General features: G+C 37.0%; 1 protein-coding gene across 1 annotated transcript in view; it reads right to left on the bottom strand.

The window, feature by feature from the left end:
* Positions 1 to 21846: 21846 nt before the first annotated feature.
* Antxr2 (ANTXR cell adhesion molecule 2) overlaps positions 21847 to 23978 on the bottom strand; it is a 133063-nt gene continuing 130931 nt past the window's right edge. The window contains exon 17 of the mRNA XM_076926439.1: positions 21847 to 23748. Coding sequence (XP_076782554.1) covers positions 23710 to 23748 — 39 coding nt within the window. The 3' untranslated portion in view covers positions 21847 to 23709. The remainder of the gene's footprint in view (positions 23749 to 23978) is intronic.

Raw genomic sequence — 23978 nt, 5'->3', positions numbered from 1 at the left:
TCTTCCTCAACAGATAAAAAAATCCTAAAAATAATGTATACCTATGAAAATTACAATATTAGGTTACTCTAAATGAAATAACAAAGTCATAATATTTACATACATTTACATATCTCTGAGTTCTATAGTATTTTAATAATATCTGTACTATGTGGCTCTCTCTCAACCCCATTTCACTTCTAAGTCCCATTCCTGTATATTTTCCCACAAAGGAAATTAAAAGAAAAATCTCTCAAGTGAAACTTAATTACATATATTACATATATTACATACTGTAATGAATTCCAAAGATGCATTAAAAATCATTTCTCTGTAGCAGTTTCTAAAGACTGGCCTGATTGTCATTCATGAGACACCTATTTTAGACTATAGCACTGAGATGGATAAAATAACTGGACAAGATCTCCAAGTAGATTTGGTAGTATTGATTTATATTTTCAGGTGAGCAAATTTAAAAGCACCAAGTTGGTGTAATAATAACAATATGTCAAGAAGACACTGGTTCTTGAGCAGTAAACCAAGGAGGAACACTGAGGTAGCTACAGCCTCTGTATTACATGGAGAAAGCACCAGCCAGATGAGAAAGAGTGGCCACTGTGTACTGTCACTGGGGAGCCTTTACCCTTATGTGTTATCTTCTCCAAATAGTCTCAGACAGCTGGAGAGTCATAATCTGGGCATTACCTATTTACCTAAATTCATATTACTAAGGATGAATATCCAAGGGATGAAAATCTACATAATGTATTAATTCTTTACATATAAGGGCCGTATCTACATATATCTGTAAATAAGGCCTCAAGTTCATGCACCCTTACAATATCTAGCGGCATAATTCTGGGAAAATTGGTCCTTTGATTTGTCGTGTTGTGGGGATTTCAAACCCATAAGTAGAGTATATATTGCAAGAGAAGACCTACTAGAACTCATGGTACAAGTTTTCCCCCTTAAGAAAAAAAGAAATAACGAAGAATGGAAGGTGCCGGCCATTTAGCTTAGCTTGATCATTAAACAACCTACTGTTAGTTTCTTATGTTCTTTTTCCAATCTTGACATGTGGGTCAGCTAGCTTTTAAATAACTATTAAAAATACCCATGATAGCTTATTTATAGAGAGAAAAGGTTTATTTGAGGCCACAGCTTTGAAAGTTAGTCCATGATTGGCTGGCTCTGGGGCTGGGTCGATAATAAGGTAGAGGATCATGGTTGGAAAATGTGTTGCAGCAAAACAATTCATCCAGACAGAGTACACAGGAGGTAAAAGATTATTTCCTTCGAGGGCATTCTGCTAACAACCATCCTGCAGTAGTTTATAGCTGTTAAGATCATAGCATGTGGACCTTCAGTGGTTTTCCAGATCTAGACTCAACCAACATTCTCATAGCCTTCACACGTTCAAACAAATCTTCTCTGTGACTCTGTACCTTGGCTTTAAAATAAGGAATAATAGCAGTACACACCCCCATTGTTTGTTGTAAAGATACAATGGCTTCACAGAAGAATACTGCTAATATTTGGAATTGGGCTCTCAGTGCATAAAATCAGTAGGCAGAGCACCACACAAACTTGTAGATGAAAGAAAGGAGGTGTTTTTAAAACAAAGATGTAAATGTACATCAGGAGTAAGGTCCCTATAGTCTATATGCATCTTAGTCCCTATGACTGTCTAAAAAGACTCATGACTTCTTATCAATTTATTTGATCTAAACTTAAAGCCACAAAGTAACCACTGGCCTTCTACATGTGTTTAACATTAACAAGGAAAGTCATAAAATAAGTGTAACCCCACCCTTCCCAGACAGACTACAGATGAACCACCCATCTCACACAACCAAACTGAGCATGTGAGGCCAGGTCTGTGGCCTGGGGTCAATCTTAAACTGCAACTACAAAACAACAGAAATGAGCTACAAAGTTGAAGAGTGTCCACCCTTATGGCCAAATTCAAACTCCCACAGATGGGTTGAGGAGACAGGAGCCCTAATGATTCATACAGGATTGAAGCTGTGCTTTTCATAAGGCCAGACCATCCTGGTAGTAACTGGATATCTGTGTGGGCCTAATCAAGAGATCCTGGAAAAAGACAATTGTATTAGTTGACCTAGGTCCATGGCCAAGAAGAAAAACTGTTGATGAGGGCAACCCCCCTCTGAATGTAGTCCAACAGATTTCCCAGGGTTAGACTAAAATCACTTACCTCATCCTGACTTCTTCCTGTTCAGATTCTGAGGAGGGACGGGGAAAGCTAATTCTTTACCCCTACTTTTTCAATGTAATTTTATTTTTGTCATATAATTTTAGATGCATTAAAAGTTTTAGTTTCCCTGCTGTTTTAATAAAATCACATATGTATGGAACAGTCACTCAGAAGACATGCTGGTCATCCATGTCCTCAGAAATGTCCATGCAGTAGTCACCTGAGAACTCTGACCTTCCTTGTGCCGAGCTTTGACTACAATGAACACAGTAACAGCTAAGCACGTTCTCCTGTATGTCTCTTATTGAGAACATGCTATGATTTACCCATGATGCTGATGTATCTTTAGTTTCATAACTACCTTCCCCCATCAGATTCCCCTCAACACAGAAAGGTAGTTACCACTTATTGTACTTAGTTTTCCTGTTTATTGCCTATTAGGACTTAAGTGGTTATGAGTGTTCATGAACACATTCTTAGTGATGCACGTTCATATGTATATGACTAGATAAGTGCATTATATTAATACAAAATATTGTCAGCTTCAGTGTGGTTGTGTGGACTTGAATTATGTCATCCAACATTCCTTTAAATTCTTTATTACACAGAGACACATTTTAGTTTTAGTGTAAGCAAAACATAGTCCAAGGGCAGATGGTTTCAAGATGACTTAATAATCAGAGAATCATTTTTTTCTACAATCTGGTTCTATATCCATTGTACTATTTAAAAATGTCTTTAATCATGCAGATAACAGCTATGAGAATGAGTGGTATTACAAGCTGCTGTTAGTGGCAGAAGTGAGATTAAAACTTTAGAACTTTTCTCAAAGGACAGGAAAAATTATTATTTCTATATCTCAACAAATCAACACAGTTGACCTTCCTGTTTACAGACTAGGTGTTACTGGAAATATGTTGATATTACCAAGAGCAATTATAACTACCATCAATATGAAAGAAACCATTCTGATAAAATGAATGCACTCAAAGTCCTTTAAAATTGTTTTTCTAAAGTTTTACAGATGATTGAAAGAAAGATCAGAATGCATTATGGACCTGCAGCATGTGCTCCACACTGGCAAAAACAAAAACACAGTCTGAAAAACTCGAGTCGTTTCTTCTCTTCCCAACAAGATGCCACCAAGTTTGTTATTAACTTCAAATTAAAGTGTTTCCCTAAAACACCCTACTCCATAGAAAAAGAAATGAAAGTTTTAAAATAAGTATAGCAAGAAATGCTTCTCAAACTAGCCAGTAGCCATAAAGAAGAGTGAGTCACTAAGCACACCTTATTGTTAAAATGAATCATCCTACTCCATACAGTGTACATAAACCAAAGTAAAGGTCATAAGAATCACTGTAACTGTACTAAGTAGGTAACTTAAGTATCAGATTGGGAAGAGACTAAAATATATTTACTTTTAGTAATCCCTGAATAAGTAATAGTTAGCTATGCTTTGTGTATTGAAATAACAGGGGAAATGATATAATTACAAATATGCTAACCTAGTAATCACATTTACTTATCATTATTGCTTCCCTGTGTTCTGTTTTATTTGTTCTCTGATGCAATATGGTATCAAATAACACAATTTCCTGTATATTAGTCATAGCCTCATTTTTTCCAGATAAACTGTTGGTGGTCAGATGTATAACCTGCCTGACGAATTAACATCTTTGCCTTGGAAAATTTCTGAGACAGATGTGTTGGCTTGGGTCCAATTAATTTTTGTTATTTCCTTAAGGAGAAAATTATTCACTTTAAAATTGAGTGAGAAGCAGTCCATCCTTGGGACAAAATGAATCTAATTTATTTTAGTTCAAATAACATTTTCAACTCTGAGTGAATAAACTTGGAAATATTATTTTTCATGTCTAATGTATCCAAAATCATTTTAATGTTGTCTCAAGTTTTAGAAATTTTGTCATATATATAATAACAAAATAACTAGATAGATAGATAGATAGATAGATAGATAGATAGATAGATAGATAGATAGAAACCATTCTTTGAAAATTTTGCATTCACTTTAACATTGGCTAACTTAAGCTAACATAGAATTTGTACATCCAAGGCTGGTACTGAGTACTCCTGAGAGAGGCAAGTGAAACTCAGCCCTTACTTAAGAAGATTTTTATGATGTAAACAGCTGATAGAACACTAGTGAACTACTCTGTCCTCTTGGGCAAATGATTGACGTTGTTAGTGGAAAGACATGATCACAACATATAGCTGAGCAACTCTCTTTGCTGTACTAGATTTATGAGGCCAGAGTCAATATAAATTGTTATAGGAGCCCCACCACCTTGTAATTCACTAGGGAACAATAATTGAAATGAAAGCACGGCTTTGATGTTGTCTTTGCCCACTCTTTTTATTGGCAGATATATAATTGGTTTAAAAAAACTATCATGGCAGGTAATGAACAGGTAAAGTATGAGGAATTGCCCTCTTTGAACACTGCCTTTAATCTTTAGTGATGGTTCAGGCAACAGAAACAAAGGTGGGTATTAAAGACAGAATTGGCTGTCATTCCACTAGAGGTCTCATCCATTTCCTTTGAATTAAGAAATTTATTTATGAGTTTTTAACCTTTTGAGGAAGAAAATTCTCTTAACATATAAAGATAATAGGCATATGAAAATGCCACCCTTCAAAGGCATATTATTCAACAACTCAACATGATTCAAAAAGTTTTTTTGACTTTGAAGGTTATTTTAAAGTCAAATGGAAGAAAACACTTGACAGTATTATCTTTATATAACATTTATCTGGACAATTCAAAGGACCTTCAGCCATTAGGTTAAAATAACAAAATAACTCATAAACATAACATTGAGTGCTTATCACCACCCTGCTGTCATCTACAGGACTCATTCCTTTTATTACATCTATTTCTTATATAATGTTTTTTTTTCAGTACTTTCAGACTTTATCACAATTGTTATCAATAAAACCATCGCCTGCATTTCATATGGCGTTTACTCCTTTTTGTTACTCTATACCACCATCTCTGAAAGACCAAGCACTCATCAGAGTTCATCAGATATGCATCCTGGATCCTAACTGACATGAACATAATTTAGCTTCAGCTGCAGTTACAGAGAATAGTAAAGAAAGTAACAGTCTAAGATAAGACTTTCAACTAAAAAGCAAGGTAGAAATTTTGCAACTGATTGTGGCCGTATCAGTACAGACTGATTTGTACCAGTTCATATGATGGAATGCTCTGTTTTCCAAATACACTTCTACTTGTTCTTGTTCTTTCTTCTTCTTGTTCTTCTTCTTACTACTACTACTACTACTATTTTTTCAAAACCTAAAAGTAAGGTGAAGTAACAATGGTGTTATCTGCTAGATAGAAAAGCTGGGTCTTTGGAAAGAAATGACCAAATGATTTTTTTACTTGTCATCTGAAATAAGAATGGAAGAACTGTAAAATGTCATCCTAGAGATCCCTGTTAATGAGAATCTGCACACATGAGATCTCCACAATATGCTTAAACAAGGCATGAACAATAACATTGCCTGTTGGCATGCCAACATGCATGAGAGAAACCCCACTAGGTCTAAGCCATCTCTCCAGCCTTGGTACCATAAATTTGAAAGAAAATGGTGTGGAAAAGAAAGAGGTATGAAGGGTATAAATACAGTACTCATATATGAACTTGTCAAATAAATACCTATTAAGAAGGATATATAAAGTTACTGCATGTTGCCAAGGTGAGTGAAGAATCCCAAGATAAGTAGGCTTAAATTTGTTCCAGAAGCCATTGGTTGGGTAGCTTGTGGGAAGACCATATGGAAACCAATACAATCACAAACATTCTGAAGTCCTGAAAGAGACTGTCCTTTAAAGACTGGCTAGTATGTCTGAGAAAACTTTAGTGAAGGACCAGACTTATTATAGGCCAATGTGGCCAAGGCTGGCTTGTTGAATAATTTTGAACAAAAAGTTTAATTCACTGAAGATTGGTGTACTGAGGATAAATGTGCCTTAGTGGACACTGTGAAAAGGAAGATATGAAGAGATGTGTTGAGTTCAAGTTTGAATCAAAGGTCAAACTCAAGAAAATGAAGAATATAAATTTCTCTGATTGGAAGATGATTGAGCACATGAATGAAATGTCCCCAGAAATCAAGTTAGTCAAGAAGCATTTCTATTGGCCTACATAGCTGTAAGCAGTCTAAGAGGAAACTGCATCCCTTGTATTACAAACTTTGTATATCAAAATAACATTATTGCATACAAAAATAAAAGAATAAAGTTCCTAGGTTTATATGTAAAAAAAGAAGAAATAGAAAACTTAATTGAGTTGAATTTGATTCACAGTAGTTTACACATATGGCTGGAAATTTAACTGTTAATACTTTTTCAGAATAAAACATCAAATATCTTTGTTGAAGTAAGAAAAGATGTATCAAGTTAATAATGCTTCATTAAAAGTAATTCTGAAATTAATTTGCTAATATTAACCTAATAGTAATTATGGCAGGTAACATAGGTGGCATTTACTCCGTATCCCATGGGAGCCTACAGCTATATGTTTAAAATTCTAAGTGATTTTCCAATCTCCTTTTTAGATGAGGAAGTAAAGAGTGTTATCATCTGGTTCCCTCCATCTTACACATGTGGGAACCAAGCTGGAGTTCAGCATAGTGTGCAAAAAGCTACTTGGGGAAATTATTAGCACTGAATTTTCAAACCAGAGAGGCTACCTGTGCTCTTGACCCCTGTGCTACAATTCTTCCATAAAAAGGACAAGAACATTATGATTGTTGGTGGTCTAGTGCAGTGTAGAGAAATTTTAATAAAGCAACTTGGATGCTCTGGCAAGGGATCACACCCAAAAACCTTCAAGATCTATACGATCCAGCCATAATGAAGACATGCCCTGGATTACAGTATGATTTGGCTGAAATATGAACACACCCTTAGTACACACCTTTAATTCCTAACAATGAAGGTAAGGTAGAATGAAGGAGCGATATTTGAAAGTGTCAGCTGAGGGGCAGACAAAGTGATGAATCAAAGAAAGATTTGACAGAATGGGTCATAGATAGAATATGACCAATTCACATGAGAACAGCACAGGAAAGAGAGACTACTTAAGAACAGAGAGAAAAGGAGAGGTGCTATGTACGTATGGCAGTTCTACCTAGACAGTTTTTACAGAGACAGGCTGCAAAGAGAACAAGCTAGACATAGGTGAAGACAAAACAAGACAGAGAATGAGAAGAAGCAGAAGATTTGAACATATTACCAAAGGTAGTATGAGGCCAGGCAGAACAATTTAGTCAGAAGCTGAGAAAAGCCAGACTGAATCAGTCAACTTAAAAGATTAGATCACACAGAGCTTAGACTCTTCTAGGCCTAGGCCTAGAGATAATTAGCACAGATTAAAAAATGCTTTTGCTTCAGCCCAAGTTATATATTCATACAGCTTGGGTATGGGTCTCATATTATCCCTTCATTCTTAGGAGATAAAATGACATTTACAGTGCAGGAAGATACAGGGAACAAATAGGCTACCACAGTATCATTCTGCATGAACTATGCCCACATCCACTCACACACACTTATACAAATATACACATGCACTCACACACTCAGGCTTACAAACACAAACACACACATACACACACATTATGCAGTGAATAAAATTTAATGCAGATATGTCTAAAGTTAAAAACATATAGATCAAAGTGAGAAAATTTGATTATGATAACAGTTTAACATATGCAAATAAGTATTAACACAGACATATAAATTACACAGTGTGTAATGTAAGTTTATACAAATACATGTGAATACAACTGAGACACAGTACAATATGAATTAAAATTAAAGGAAAATAAAACTATACCAAACAGGCAGACCTCAAACTCCAAGTGTGTTTTCTACCACATTGCATTCATTCAGGTACAAACAGATAATCTTATTTTTAACTGTTTTTGCTAAGTTTTGTATTCTTTTCCATCATTTAATTAACTTTAATTATTATTCATTGACTAAATGGATGAATATTTAGTAAGAGACAGAATTAATTATTATTTATTGAGAGCTCACCATGTGCCAAAGACTGCTGGCAGAGCATAAAGGGACATAACCTTGCCTTTGAAGAATTCTCCAGATAAAGAGAAAAGACAAGTGCACTTGAACTTAGTATGTAAAGGAGGTTATTGATGCTAATGTTACTGTGAGTCAGAGAATACTGCTGTGTACATGTATGTACATGTATACATGAGTGTGTGTATGTGTATATGGGTGTATGTACATATGTGTGTGCCTGTGTGTGTGCCTGTGTGTGCCTGTGTGTGCCTGTGTGTGTGTGTGTGTGTGTGTGTGTGTGTGTGTGTGTGTGTTCACCCAAATAGCCTATACCTAGTTCCTATCCTGAATTTTTTTCAATTGGCTACTGGTTCATAGAACTTGATCCTCAAAAAGGTGAAATTAAAATAACCTTATTAGATTGTAAGTTTTTATTACTGTCATTAGATAAATAGGGAACATTCCCAAGGGCTTTTATTTCTAATATACAGTATTCATGAGACCTTAGAAAGAAAAAGGGAAAAAAAAAACAAAAAGGAAGTAATGACTCATAGAGCGTCAGTTCTCAACCTGTGGGTCTTGACCCTTTTGAGGACAAATGAACCTTTGACAGGGCTCTCCTAAGACCATTAGAAAAGACAAATATTTACACTATGATTCATAGCAGTTGCAAAATTATAGTTATAAAGCAGCAATAAAAGTAAATTTAAGACTGAGGGTCACAACTTTATAAGGAACTATATTAAATGGTCACAGTATTCGGAGGGTAAGCATTAGTGATACAGAGCAATAAGAAAAGAATCTATATATGTTGCGTCTTTACTTTTTTCTTCTTAGCTAATAACATAATATTAACATGTGTCTGTCCTGGGTTTCCTACCTACATTTATCAAGCTCATCAAGGTAATGTATGCTATTCCCATGAATGTTTAAAATTTTAGTCCCTACCTGTAATATAAACTACATTGTTTGATTTTCAAAATTTTACATGAATTGTCATATAGGTTTGCCCAAGAGTTTGCTTTCCTCAATGCTCCTTCTGGGGTTCATTCAGGCTGACACATGTAGTTCCAACAATGGGTGGTCTTAGAGCGTTCCAGTAGCCCACAAGAAATCATGAACTAGCTCCCACTCTTTCATGGTTATCGACCCCAGATCAGTCTCACTTCTGTGCACTTGGAGAAGCCAGCCTGTATAAATCATGGAGCTTCTCCAACCACCATGTTGGTTTAGCTTTGTTAGTGGCAGGTTGTTAGCACCACAAGAATTTCTATCAATTCTCAACACTCCCCATCTCAAAAGATATCTTTCTTTTAACTGAAAACATATTTTTTTAATTTTACAGGTTATTCTGGGCCTCTTCCGTGTCCCCTTCGCCCGCGAAAGAGACACTTGAGGCAGCGTTTGGGTGGTTACTACAACGAGGCTTTATGTATCGGCAGAAGCGGAAAGACCCCAAGCCCGGGAAAGGCACTGCTATATGTACCCTAGAGTGGTGTGTTCACTTCTGATTGGCTGTTCACTCATTACCCCTTGTTACGCCTCGGTATTGGCAGTGGCTTGGCGCGCTTTTGCCTCTTGCACCTGCGCAGTTAGTTGTTTACTTGTGAGAGCACAGGATGCCAGCGCCATCTTGTAATGGTGGATGTTATCACCGCTAACCGTGGCTCCCTAAAACAGGTATGAAAGTTTTTCTGCATATCTGTCTGTGCACCATGGGTGTCCCTAGTGTTAACAGTGGCCGAAAGTGGGCATCACATTCCCTGGAATTGGTGTTAGCACCAGTGGTTTCATGTGGGTGCTGAGATTAGAACCTGGTTCCTCTGACAAACATCCATTTCTTTTCTTTTAGAAATTATTTTATTTACTTACATTCCAAATGTTGTCACCCTCTTCCTCATCCCCCCTCCTAGAGTTCTTCACCCCATCTCCTCTTTCCTTTGCTTCTGAGAGGGCAGATCCTCAATCCCTGTATCCTTCTTCTCTGGCACATCAAGTCTCTACAGTATTAGGCTCATCCTCTCCCACTGAGGCCAGACAAGGCAGTCCTCTGCTACATATGTGCTGGGGGCCACAAATCAACCTGTGTATGCTCTTTTGTTGGTGGCTTAGTCTCTGGGAGCACTTAGGGGTCTGGGTTAGTTGACACTGTTGGTCTTCTTATGGTGTTGCCATCCCCTTCAGCTCCTTCAGTATTTACTCTAACTCTTTCATAGGGGTCCCTGACCTCAGTCCAATGGTTGGCTGTTAGGTATCGGCATCTGTCTAGTCACCTGCTGATAGAGCCTCTAAGAGGACAGATATTTTAGGCTCCTGTCTGCAAGCACAATATAGCATCAGTAATTGTGTCAGGGTTTGGTACTCATCCATGGGATGGATCCCAAGTTGGGCCAGTCACTAGATGGCCTTTCCTTCTCTCTCTGCTTCATTTTTGTCCCTGCTTTTCTTTTAGACAGAAATAATTCATTATCAAAAACTTTGAAGATGGGTTGGTGACTCTATCCCACTACTGGGGGCCCTGTCTATCTACTGGATGTGGTCACTTCAGGTTCCATTTCCCCACTGTTGGGCCTTTCATAAGGTCACCCCCCTCCTTAAGTCCTGGGAGCCATTTCTTATCTATGGAGCCATGTATCCTTTCCCAGAAGATAGCTTTTCAGAAAGAGCTCCTTATGTCCCTGGTGTGTATATCCTACTAGAAATAATTTCATGCTTCATATATTCTCTACTCACCATAACAAAGGAAGGCCCGAGTTATTTCCTTGACAACATAGCTATCTGCATTCTCAGGTTAGTCTTGCCATGCTGGAAGTATTATTCTGATATGGTATTTCTTTGTATTAGTCAACCATTATTAATCAGTTTAATTGTTTACATTCCAAATAATATCCTCCCTTCCCAGTTTCCCCTCTACAACCCTCCATCCCATCCTCTTTCTCACCCCCCTTTGGTCTATGAGGGTGTTCCCCTGCCTACTTATCCACTCACCTACTCCCATGTCACTGCTTTAGCATCTCCCTAAACCTCCACAGGACCAAAAGCAAGGGAGCAAAACTTGTTGGGTCTTCCAGTTTTTCATTTCTGATCTTTCTGATCAATTTTCCATCCTATTTTTTGACCCATGGGCATCTCTTTTTTAACTACAACTATTTCACTGCAATTCTCTTACACATTCTCTTTAAAGGTTATTATATCCAAGAAACATTTTTCATTTCAGACACTTTTTGGATTTCTGAAAAAAATTGGCAAAGCTGACTCATTCTTTTTTATTTTATTAATGGTGAAGTAATTCAAATATACAAATATGTGTTTCTAATAGAAGCTTAGACATCCATCACATACCACTCCATTGAAAAGGCAAAGATGTTCTGTCATACTTTCTTGACTGATTATTTAAAAAAGAAATATAACCTGCAGAATATGCTTCTCCTTTGTCTTCTTTAGAATTAGCTTCTAGTCTGAAACTAAAGGAGAATTCTCCAGATGCACTTTGGAACTGAAACAGCTTTCTTCACTCTCTACCCTTCTGTCTGAAGGGATCAGCCCTCCTGTTCTTCACAACTGCCTCCCTGAGCCTTTGTCACCAGCTGCTGATTGTACACATCATTGTCACCCCATCAGAGTGACAATGAATTCACTCCTCTTCCCAGTGAACTCAATATCCTGAACAAGTTTTTATTTTTAATCATTCTGTTTCTTCTCTTCATACCTCAGTTTGGCTCTACTTGAATATAAAAAGAATCACTATTTGATGCCTTCTTTTATTCTATGTAAAGTGGCATGTTTTCTATTTGACTTTATTAGGATATAATTAAAATACAAAAAAACCATGTTTGCTATGTTCATTTTAATGGGCTTTGAAACACTGAAAGGAAGTAGTTTGATATTTTTTAATGTTCTGTTTGCTGTTATCATAAAGAGGAAATGAGAATTAGAAATAGTTAATTGAATTTAGAAGATAGATATAAAAAAAATCACTGCTCCTTTGCCTGGTTTCATGACCCAGGTGACTGGCTTTGTATGGATAGTAGAGGAAAAGACATGATAACCACAGATATGAAAGGAGTGTCAACATGTAGCTGTAAATAAATGAACAGTAAAGTGCCATATACTGTACACTTTTAAGAAAGTATAGTATGTACACACTAGTAGTATACTAGTATGTAATTAAGTCATACATTAAGTCATACTGTTAGAGGCAAAAAGAGATGTTATATTGTGATAAAATATCAATCTTCCCAAAAATATAACACTCTAATCATACACATGCGATGACCAAAGAAAAGCAAAAGGCAATCAACAAAAGGCCCTGAGCTTCCAAATACAGAGCTATAGAAAAAAACAAGAGTCCACAGTAATGAAAGGTCTGAATTCAGGAGGGCATGAGTAAGGCATACGCTGTTGCTTCCTTTGCCTGGTTTTGTGACCTGGGTGACCCTATGAACCAATCAGATTGCAGCTACCAGCTCATCTGTAATATCCCATTGTTTACTTCTGAGATGGGCACAGGATAGGCCTGATAGTTGTTTTGGATATTTTAAGGCACACAATAGCATACTTACTGTGCACACTGTGTCATCCAGAAGACCTATGAGTTTGTTTATATTATATAACAAAAGTTATAGAAAAAAAGTTACATTAGAAAAGGATTTCACACCATTCCCTCCCCTCTCACCAGTCCCTAATGTCCACCCTTCTTTTTTCTATTAAGTCCTCCTTAAGCTTGGCTGTCCCAAGGATCTTGTCCTTGTGTGACTAGCTTATTTCTCTTAACATAATGTCTTATGAGTTTATCTATGTTGTTGTAAATGGCAAGAATACCTTCAAGATTAATTCCTGATTGTACACACATGGCCGTTTTCTTTAGACACACATTCATCACACATTTCAGCTTGTGGGGCAAGAGTTGGATAAAGAGATGAAAAGTAAGAAAGTTCAGGTTTGTCATGGTTGATGTTGGAGTCGGAGAGTTATGACCAAGAGATGTGATAGCCCTAGTAATTAAAGATGGTCCCAGATGACAACCAGCAAGAACATACCAAACATGGCCCAACAACTTGAGGGAAACAGATTCTCCCCTGAATCTTCGAATCTGGTTGGCAGAACTATAAGACAATACTTTGTGTTTTAAGATACTAGACCTATTTTAGTAATTCATTTTAGCAGCTACAAAAAGAATTAGTATTAGCGATATGTTCAAGTAAGGATTGTATAGTTCTCTTTTACACTGCCGTGAATAAGTGACCAACCTGTGTTCTAAATACAGAGCCAGTAATCAGTACATCTAGTGATTAAATAAGTAAATTCATTAATACCTAAATAGGGTTGCATTATTAGCCTTATTTGGCCTCACTATTGCATTATTAGAATTACATGGTCTCACTAGGTATTAGTAGAGGAATAGAATACATCAATTAGGCTTTGACTTCTGGCAAGATTAAAAATGCAAATCAACCCTTGTTGAAAATCTTTGTTTCTTATGTTATTGGCTATATTTAACTGTATGAATGGCAGGGCTGGGCTCTTCCAATGCAAATTTTTTATCTCCTTTTACTTGATTAGGGAAATTATTGAACAATAGTGGGAAGCATATGACTGTAGCAATATGGCTTCCAAAATCTAGTCTCATTATGTCTGTGGACCTGAGTTCCATTAATGCAAAATCAGGAGATTAAGTTAAAACAGTTAAAAAGAAGGTTCACACATACAGCACTTGTTAGGTACTCTTTTGAAGAGGGATTCTTAATTTCTCTGCTCTATTCAGAAAAAAAAAAAAAACCAGAAAATGTGCACAAGTCCATTTGTAAAAATTATTAATAGAAGTGAAATAACTTAAATGTTGCAGTAATTCTAAGCATGTGCTTCTTTGTGTTTGACTTGTAGGTTGGATGTAGATTGTAAGTAGTAGGTGATGAAGCTACAAAGAACTTGGGTACAGATTACACAAGAGAATTCCATACTGTAGCAAATACTTTGTTGCATGTATGTTTGCACATCATCTGTAACTCACCCATGCTTAGGAATTCAACCTCACTATGAATCTAAAGGGAAGGTTTAGTCTAGTGATTTGTAGCAATCTGTTCACTGGACTGGTCTTGAAGACTGCTTGTAGTGCTAACTCCACAGGACCCTGCATCTGTGACAGCTCCCATTTGGCACTTTAGACCTTCCATGTGGAGAGCCCATCTATATCTGTGGCTTTCTTGGCCTTTCCTCTATCTCCCCTACAAAACCAGTTGCCTATGTCACAAAACCAAGCACAGTAGGTAACCATGTGTGAGTTATTTATATCCCTTTTTCTTAATTTAATTAACTATTCCTATTCCTCATTTCTATGAATTTGACTGACATACCTGTTATGCTAAGTTCTTGAATTTCTTAACTTACTGGGAAAACCGGAATTACTAAAGGGCTAAAATTTAGAAATAGTCAATATATAAATGGAAAATTCTACAGTTCTTTTGAAGGACTATACAGTCCTTATAAAGTTAAATACACAGCTGTCATCAATAGCTCCTAAATATTTAAGCAAGCAAGGTGCATATGGTTTATGGATGCATAAACATTCAAATACCACTCTACAAATAATTATAGATGCTTATCATAATTACTGAAAACTGAAAATCTCCCAAATGCCTATCCACAGGTTACCAGATGAATTGTCTCTTGTACGACTATACAATGGAATACGAGTTGGTAATAAAAATAAATGAACTGCTGACATATGCTGCAACAGGCATAACAGAAAGGAGCCAAAGCTCACTATGTGGCTCCCTCCATCTCACCCGCTCAAAAACAAATGATGACGGTGACAGTGACTAAACACACCTGTCAGGGGTGGATGAGGTGGGGATGCTACAGGGCACATGTCAAGGGAGCCTTTTTGAAATGCTCTGCTTTGTGTCGGTGATCTCTGTTAGTAATTATGAGCTCAAGAAGAGAGAATATATACTTTATCTTTCTGGATGTGCTCCATCTCAAGGGGGTTCCCTTGGAGAGAAGACCACTTGCCGCTTCTCCCACGATTAGCAAACACTATACTACTAGGCTCAAGCTAAGTTACCCCTTCCTTTTGCATGATTGCAGCATGCTTTCTTTCCTCTTTGTAAAAACTGTTGATACTCTATTGTTGTTCCATGCCTGTCTCCATTTGAGAATCAGATTGCAGAGACTGGATAGTCTGCAATATCCCATTGTCTTCTGCTGAGACTGGCACAAGATATGCATCTGCTAACATTAGGAAGCAGACAAGAACTTAACCTCAAGACACTTTCCTTCCTCTAGAGATTTTCTCCCAAGATTGCTCCTCATCCTGTGTTCTGCAGCAGTGCAGAATTGGCTGGATTCTTTATTAGGAAATTTTGGGTTCTTTTCTCTTCACAATGAAAGGAAACTCATTGACCTCTTATTCTTGCATCTTTCAAATAGTCCTTTATATCTCTGGAATGAAGCCCAGTCAACTTTCTATGCCCTCAGGACTCCACCCCCAACACTGTTTCTACCATTCTGTAGGCACTATGAAGAACTGAGTGCTGAGGACATTCTAAGAGGGCATTTCCTGGCTTCCCTGAAGTATCACTCTTCTCCCTGTACTTTGTGTGAGTCAGAAAGACAAGCAATGATTACAGACTAGAATATATATTTGGAACATAACATTAGCACAAGGTAAAAACAAATATTGTCATCTTCTTTGGTTGTCCTTTGTGAAGGTGCTGTTTCACCACACATTTCTCAGAAATTAAAGTTAAGATTCTGAATTAATTATCCCTTAAGTGTTTGAGATTCTCTTTCTTTTTCTGTTCAATAGTAACTGCTTCTGAATGATATTAGACCAACAGTCTTCAAATGTCCTAAACACAATGAGCACCAGAAGTGCCACTTTGCCCCACCAGGCAGTCAGCCTTGTTTCCCCCTGGAGGATATTAAATTTATGTGGCTTAACTTTCCTATAAGTTAAGCAAATGTAATATTTTGCAACAAATGGAATGGTTTACAAGCCTCATGGTTCATCAGTAAGACTTCATATCACAGAAAATGTGTGGTGGCAAAATGAGATACCCTGGCACAGAGTTTATCTATGCTTGGCCACATAAAACAGGTCCCACTGAGCATGAAATCTCATTTTATGTGATCTGGTTTATGTTTTAAATGGACCGACCACTCAGGATTTATGCCCTAATAACTTTTTTTTAACTGAGTGTCATCAGAAGATCCTTCCACCTTTTAAGTATGTTTTAAAAATGCAAATTAATATTTCCATAAGTTGTAACAAAATTAGCATAGTGCACATAGTATGCACTTAGTGTATACCTTTGAACAAAAAATGAGTGATGTATGCATAAGGACATTAAAAAACTCTCAGATACAATGTAGATACAGGCAGAGTCATAGGATCACAATTCATATAAAGGCTCACATCCTGAATAGTTCACAATATTGTTAAATATGTAAATGTACTTTTTAAAAAAGTATATAAGTACTGATATAAAATATAAAATATGCAAACATGTCTCCTACTGCATCGATCAAAATTAATAATTTATTTCTATCAATTCAATCTGTCTAGATTTTAAGTCCTTTTATCTTTACCATTTTACACTTTATCACTCCTATTAATATCTTTATAATTTCTGTTTACCAATATTTGATATAGATGTGAGGTTTGCTTCAATTTTAAGGCAATTGTCGCAGTGAGGGCTGTCTTATGAGAACATTCTTAATTACAGATTAAAAACAGTTAACAGGTGGGAGGAAGTTCTGTATAAGTCCATATGTCTATTACTGATGTTAGCATTAGAATATCATTGTATTTTTGTCCATAGTCTCTGGTGATATTTAAATACCTTCTTAAATGTTTTTTCAGAATGACAGCAGGAAGTTTTCCAGGAATAGCTTAGTTAACGTATGGCCTTCTGCACAAAAGCTTTGGAGGAAACAAAACTCTGACCACATGCTTCATCTCCTGGGAGATCTTTCATCGGGCAAACATCTTCCAGCAGTGTAACCCTTTGCTCCGCTCATGGTGTGAAGTCTCAAGTAAAATGCAAAACATACAGCACTAAGAAATGGGGACAAATGGACGTTCCCTCCTGGCTCCAACCATGGCATATCAAGATAATGAGTTTGCACAGGGGAGGATTTAACATGGAAAGCTGAGCCTAGAATGTATGTCTGTTATGGTAGTAGGTTTAAAAAAAAGGTATTTACTTTAAAAGAAAACTTACAAGTTTGCAGTGGGCTAAATAATGGCCCTCCCAACATTCCTGGTTCCTCCCTAGAGCTAACGATTGTTACTCTGTACGGAGACAGGGAACCTACAGGCATGTTCATGCTGAATTATATGGGTAGACACAGGACAGTCACAATGGTCTTTTTATGACAGTAAGAGATCAGAGGCAATTGTTGTAGTGAGGGCTGTCAGAGGTTGGTGTGAGATACTGTGGAGGTGGATGAAGCTAAAGATTGTAGGTAGCAATAGAAGCTGAAGAGAGCAAAGAAATCAGGGAGAAAATAACTTTGTGTTGTATTTGGAACACTAAATGTGTAGCACTTCATTACAGCAGCCATAGAAAAGGGAAATAAACCATCTCTGTTCAATTTAGTTGACATTAAAAGTTTCTCAAAGCCAGAAATTATGAACATATGTGAGCACAACCTTGAGGTGAAATACATCAAACTGATTTTTAAAAGTTATGGGAAATATTTTTAAAGAAAATTGACCCCCAGCCTGTTCATTAGGCTTATTTGAAGAACTTGAGAAATGCACTGTGTGTATCCAGGAAGCCCAATATATCAGCTTTTCTCTGTCATTTGATAAGAACTTTTGAAAGTATTGGTTTAGAGTTAGAAATGCATCTGGTCAATAGTTCCTGGGCAGTGGTAATATACTGAGTTGTTAGGCAACCATGATGCTACAATAACTTTCTCTTTAGTGTTGTGCTATATCTGACTGAATCTCCCCAAAGGTACGCTATAGGTCATGATGCAGTCCACAAGAGCTTCCTTAAATTATTTATAATTCTTTCCAATTTCCTGAAATATCTTTCTCCTTAGAGGAGGCTCAAGATGCTCATTACAAAACTTCTCAACATTTCTCTCATGAAAAAAATTAAAAATTTGTTGAAGATTTTTACACTTGAGCATATTGTTTAAAATATAATCCTTCCTTCTGTGTGACAGCCTCACACAAACAGAGTATTTAAAGAAAACGAAGGTCTGTCATTGCTCTACTTAATTAGCAGAAACTTTTAGAATTAAAAAGATGTTTTAAAAAGGAAAAGAACTTGAGGAGAACTTCAGTGTGAGCATGGTAACTGTCTGACTTCACGTCAGAATCTCAAGTCAAACTGCCATTTATAGGTGTCATCTGCTAGAACTGGTCAGTTTCATTTCACATTTTGAGGTTTTTCTCCAGTTACATTTACAAATCAGATGGTGGAATCCACGAGCATGCTAAGAGACTTAGATTTGTTTCTAAGTGAGCACATGACACAACAGCTTCCTTTATCAACTATGGCTTTGAACATGCTCAACCCCTTTCGTTCAGATCTGACTTGTTTAACCATCACCCCGTCTTTGCCTTCATGAAGGACATGTGTTTATTTTTAATGGTCTGCACTCTGGGAAATAGTTCCTAATATTTCTAGTTAGGTTGAACATACTTAAATATACATTCTAGTCATGTTTAAAATTTACTCTCTGTTATGACTAACATTTGCAATCTTGCAAAGATAACTCATCTGAGATACAAATAACTTTATAATGATTAGAAGACAAAATTTAGGATTTGGGGGTATGGAATTATTACAGTAGTCCTCTACATTAAGACCAGGCTATGTCTGTGTGAGGCTCACTATGTGAGTAGACTACAGATTCTATACACTAAATTGCTCAACACAATCGTCCCTGCTGACCATATGCTACATGCAACACAACACAGAAATAGTTATTGTCATTTAAGTGGGCTTATCCTTTGCTTTTATTTTTCTTTTGTCCAGTGTTGACTGGGGGAAAGTATACATTTTAAATTTCAATAATGTATAAACTATCTCATGATTACTTCAGAATAGGGTTTTTCTTTTTCCTCTTTATATGAACATTTGAGATACCCAGTGAGACTTTAAGACCAGAAAAAAGACTATTTATACCTTTGCCAATGTTTTGCTCATCTTCAGAGAGGCTTTTGTCATACATTGACTACAGTACCAGTTGCTCTAACAATTTTTTCTGTAAAAAATTAACTAAGAAATTACTCCATTGTGACTAATAGTCGAATTATACATTAGAGTCCAGTGTCTTTTCCGTAGCTAAATTGGCAGTTTACAGAGATAATACTACAAAACTTTACAAGAAAGAAGGCACTCATGACAAATTTGAGATAAATACCAAACCTCTGATTCCATCATTTTTAAGCAAACTTGAGAACTGGGAGTAACTTTTGGTATGATTGAAGAGTTGACTTCCCAAGCCAGCCAGCTGCTCACCAGGTCAGCATGTAGAGCATCCCTACCTGCTTCCCAAACTGATGAGTAAAGCAACCTATACAAAACCATTTATATAGAGATGTATGTGCTGTACCTTCTACTTTCATATTACAATCTTCTTCTGGCAGGAATACAACAATATATTTTACAAAACAGCAAGAGGCCTGCTACATTATGGGTTTTCAACAAATTTATTCATTCTTTTACCCAATTGACTGAATAAAATTCTAGTAAATATAGAAATATACTAAAATTAAACTGTCCTCAGAATATTCCATAGAAATTGACTAGACAACACTAATCTAATGAGACTTCACTATAGCTACACTTACTACAGACAGCACTTTCTAGCTTTGTGTGCCTACTGCTTTCTTTAACTATATAACAGATGCACCAATTAGTCTAAGCATTTAAAGTGTGTGTGTGTGTGTGTGTGTGTGTGTGTGTGTGATATACATCTTTCCTGTATGTATATACAGACCACCTTGAGAATACTAATTAAATTCTAATAAGTTTTCTAATATAATTAGAATGAAAAAATTTAATAAAAGTTAACCAGAATATGAAAAGGAAGAAATTACAATGCTTTCTAATATTTGTATTATAACTTTATTATACTTTGTCTTCAGAAGTTTCAAACATATTTCTAAGCCAATCAGCTGGAAATGTCTCCATCAACTTGCTCGCCACAATACAGATAGTGTTTCAATTTTAAAGACAATTAGTTCCCTCTGAACAGTAAATAAGGGTCAGAGACACTCAGATAATGAAATTCAGTTCATAGAGACACTCATGTCTTATATTTGATAAGGATTTATTTTTAAAAATAATAAATAATTTGTTTTTTAAATGATTAGGATAAAATTCATTGGAACTATAAGAAAAACTTCTCAACAATTTGAAATAAAAGATTTTAAACCTTATATACTCTTAACAAAATAGTAATTAACCACAGATGACAGATGCTGCTCCCTAGTCAATGGAGACTCTCAAGTTTTACTCTGCATCTCATTGGGAAGGAAATATAAATTTTTAAAATAGAATTAACTTGGGGGAAGGCATCAGAGCTGCAACTCCTAGCACCAAATGTTTCTTCTTGGAGTACCAAATGCTTTACAGAAAACATTCCAAGTATCAAAGTTTTCAGATAGATAAATATTTATGGATCAAATCCATAAAGAACAGACATTGTTATGAAATATATATAGATGCCTTCAAAACTTTCTTTCTAGGCAGAGGAGACACATAAGTTAGGAGTCATTTCCCACTTAATTGCTTTTGCAACCTTATGTAACACAAATGGATGATGGACAAGACTCATTTGTTTGTACAAAGAAGGAGCTCTCAACTGACATCATGTCCAGATCAATCACATGGGAGCTATTGCTATGTATGAAAAGTGTCACATGGAGGATTCTCAATGTCCTTTGCCAAGAAGATTAATTTTAAAAACAAATTCTTCTCATCTCTGCTAAGATCTGTGATTAAAGCATAACATTAATCTGGTTCATAACTTTAAGGGCAATGAAATTCCATCTGTCTTTGAACCTTATGAATGATACGTTTTCAGTCTATGTATAGACTCGTGACTCACCCTCTTCATTTACAGCTCTCTGTTGTATTTGTATTACACACCCTCCAGCCAGTGCAACAAATCTCAAGAAAGCTATTTTGCCATTTAAAGGCAGAGGTTTATTTACATTCCTCATGGTGCAAATATGCTACATAATTCTGTAAAAGTTTGAAGTGGTTACCAAAGAAACATAGCCAGGGCTTCTGTAGTATTTTTGATGCTCTTAAAATATTACCAATGGGTGTGCCTGCACCAGAAATGAAGTGCCTTTTGGGGAAAGTGGCCCTAGGTCCTGCTCTAGAGAAAGACACAGAACAAATGTCTACAAAGACTCACTGCAGGAAGAGTTGGGTGTACTTACCAGCCTTCTGTATGCACACACAGATTGTACCTGTAACATCAACCATGAATCAACTGTGAACATGCCGGACATTTTACAACAGAATAGAATTTCATCTTGTTACTAACCAGAGCCATTGTGTATCCAACCCAAGAAAGCATAAGCTCTATGTGATCTTAAAGAAACTGATAACAGAGACACAGGTAACAATTTTTATTCACTAATATGGGAAGGTGTGACTTTGGATCCAGCCAGTCAGTGACATAAATAAGGTTGAGCAAAAAGATTGAAGCTAGAAAGTGTTGCTGTGTGCACCTGTATATTTATATGTGTGCGTAAGGCTTCTTGGAACAGTGCCATAAACCTGGATACCAATGAAAAGTCTCACTGCGGTCCTTTGAAATTTCCACGAAGAGTACAATGCCGGTAATTATACAAGGATGCTCTAAATCGCTCTTTCCATCTCGTGCGCTCACATGCCCGCCAAACATGAAGCGTTCGCCTTCTCCCTTCCAAAGTGATGGTTGTTGAACTTATTTTTAGTGTCATTTGATAAGCCTTTGTGCTCCCAGAGAGACATCCCACTGACCCGGCCACTGGTCATTGTCTATACCAGTTCACATCAAAGCAGGCCCGCTTTGTCAGGTTTCTAGTCGAATATCCATTTTGCATCTGAAGTACAGTATCGAAAGTGACTAGATTATCTGAGCTATTTCCTTCAGCTGCTGCTGTCTTCCTCCCCCACCGTGTTTCTGCTCACGCTAACATAATTTGGCATCGTTGACGTGACACGATGGTGATATTTCTAAAAATTTATAGTACGTATATTGTCAATCCTTTCTGATGGTGCCCCTCCTGATTTTAATTTATAAACTGAAGGAAAGAGGTCTTTTTCCCAGGCTCAATCACAACCAAGGTGCGGTGCTCCTCAATTTCTAAGTAACATGCATACAGTGATAGGTCATTCAATGTCAAAAGGCATAAAAAAGATGAGCAAAATCTTCACAGGCTGCTGCTTGCTGTTGCCTTTAATTATATTAATTAAACTTTGAGATTTTCATGCAAAGAGAGTTGCTGGCTTGTGACGCTGAAGAGCCCTTGGAGACTTGAAGGAAGAGAAAGCCCTGAGCAGAAGCTTTGTGGTTACAGCTTCCTTAAATTAAAAGCCAAACAAACACCTAGGTGTGTTTACAGATATCAATTCTTTATGCACTGCTAAATCCCAAACACTGAGAAAGGGGGATCTACCAGGCTGTGGACAAAGTCTCAAATCACAAGTCCTTATGCTGCACTCCAGGTCTTTGGTTGGAGGCGGGCTTCCCGTTGGATTAACGCTCTATTAATTCTCTTGTCTCAAGTGCATAATGAAAGAAAGGTGTCTTGGGAAACTAAAGGGCAAAATCCTGCATGCATCCAGTACCTTGAGGCGTCTCGCTTACATTTTGTCATGCGTGTGCACTTTCCGTGTAACAGTGACAAGATTTTCTAGTCAGAAATTTCCTGTAAGGCACAAAGTAATGGAGGACTTGGAAAGGCTTTGCTATCTGACATAGCTACGAGGCAGTAGACTCCATTATCTGTTTAGCCTGCTAGGAAATTTCATGTTTTGCTTGTAGCTAAAGAGCTTGCCAAACAAAAGCACACGTGCCACGCATCCGTGTCAGAAGCACCAGTCTCCATTGTAAAGCTGCGTGGCTGGTGGATTTGCAGTCCTGGCTTTGGTATCATTACATCATCGATGTGTCTGCTTTGTCCTCTTACACAGTCAAACGAGCTCTGTATAAACCATAGTATGCAAATTAACATTCCTCGGGATTTTCAGTGTTGTGAATCATGGGCTATCGCCGATGACTTCATCACCTCTCATGTCGATGGCAGAACAAGTGTTTGAAAATGTTTAGTGCACAGAAAGCAGAAGGCAGAGGAAACATTTCCTGACAGAGAGAAAATGAGCTGTTTTCCCAAGAACTTCTGAGATGCACTGGACTGTCCATTCCGTTGGAAACCAGCGTCATGAAGATTACGCTGTCTTCTTATCTTCTCATTTCTCGTGCTCCTGTCTTACTGATGTGGAACCCGGGAGAAGTTTATGCATCGGCCCTGAGGAAAGAAGGAAATCCATGGTGAGATAAAGAAGCAGTTGCTTTAAAGTGAAGGATCATCTACTTCCCACAGCAAGATGTAGCTGATGACACTCAAGCTTAGAACAATGTCCAAAATCAGTCACAGAGTCGCATCATTTTCCCTAGCTCAAGACAATATGGTGCAGATTTTATTTTATTTATTGTGTACAGAAAGTTTACTTATTTGGTGGTATGCTAAAATCTATG

This window comes from Arvicanthis niloticus, chromosome 27, assembly GCF_011762505.2.
Source record: "Arvicanthis niloticus isolate mArvNil1 chromosome 27, mArvNil1.pat.X, whole genome shotgun sequence".
Taxonomy (NCBI): domain Eukaryota; kingdom Metazoa; phylum Chordata; class Mammalia; order Rodentia; family Muridae; genus Arvicanthis; species Arvicanthis niloticus.
Note: the sequence above shows the minus strand (reverse complement) of the source record. Positions and strands in the feature narration are given on the sequence as shown.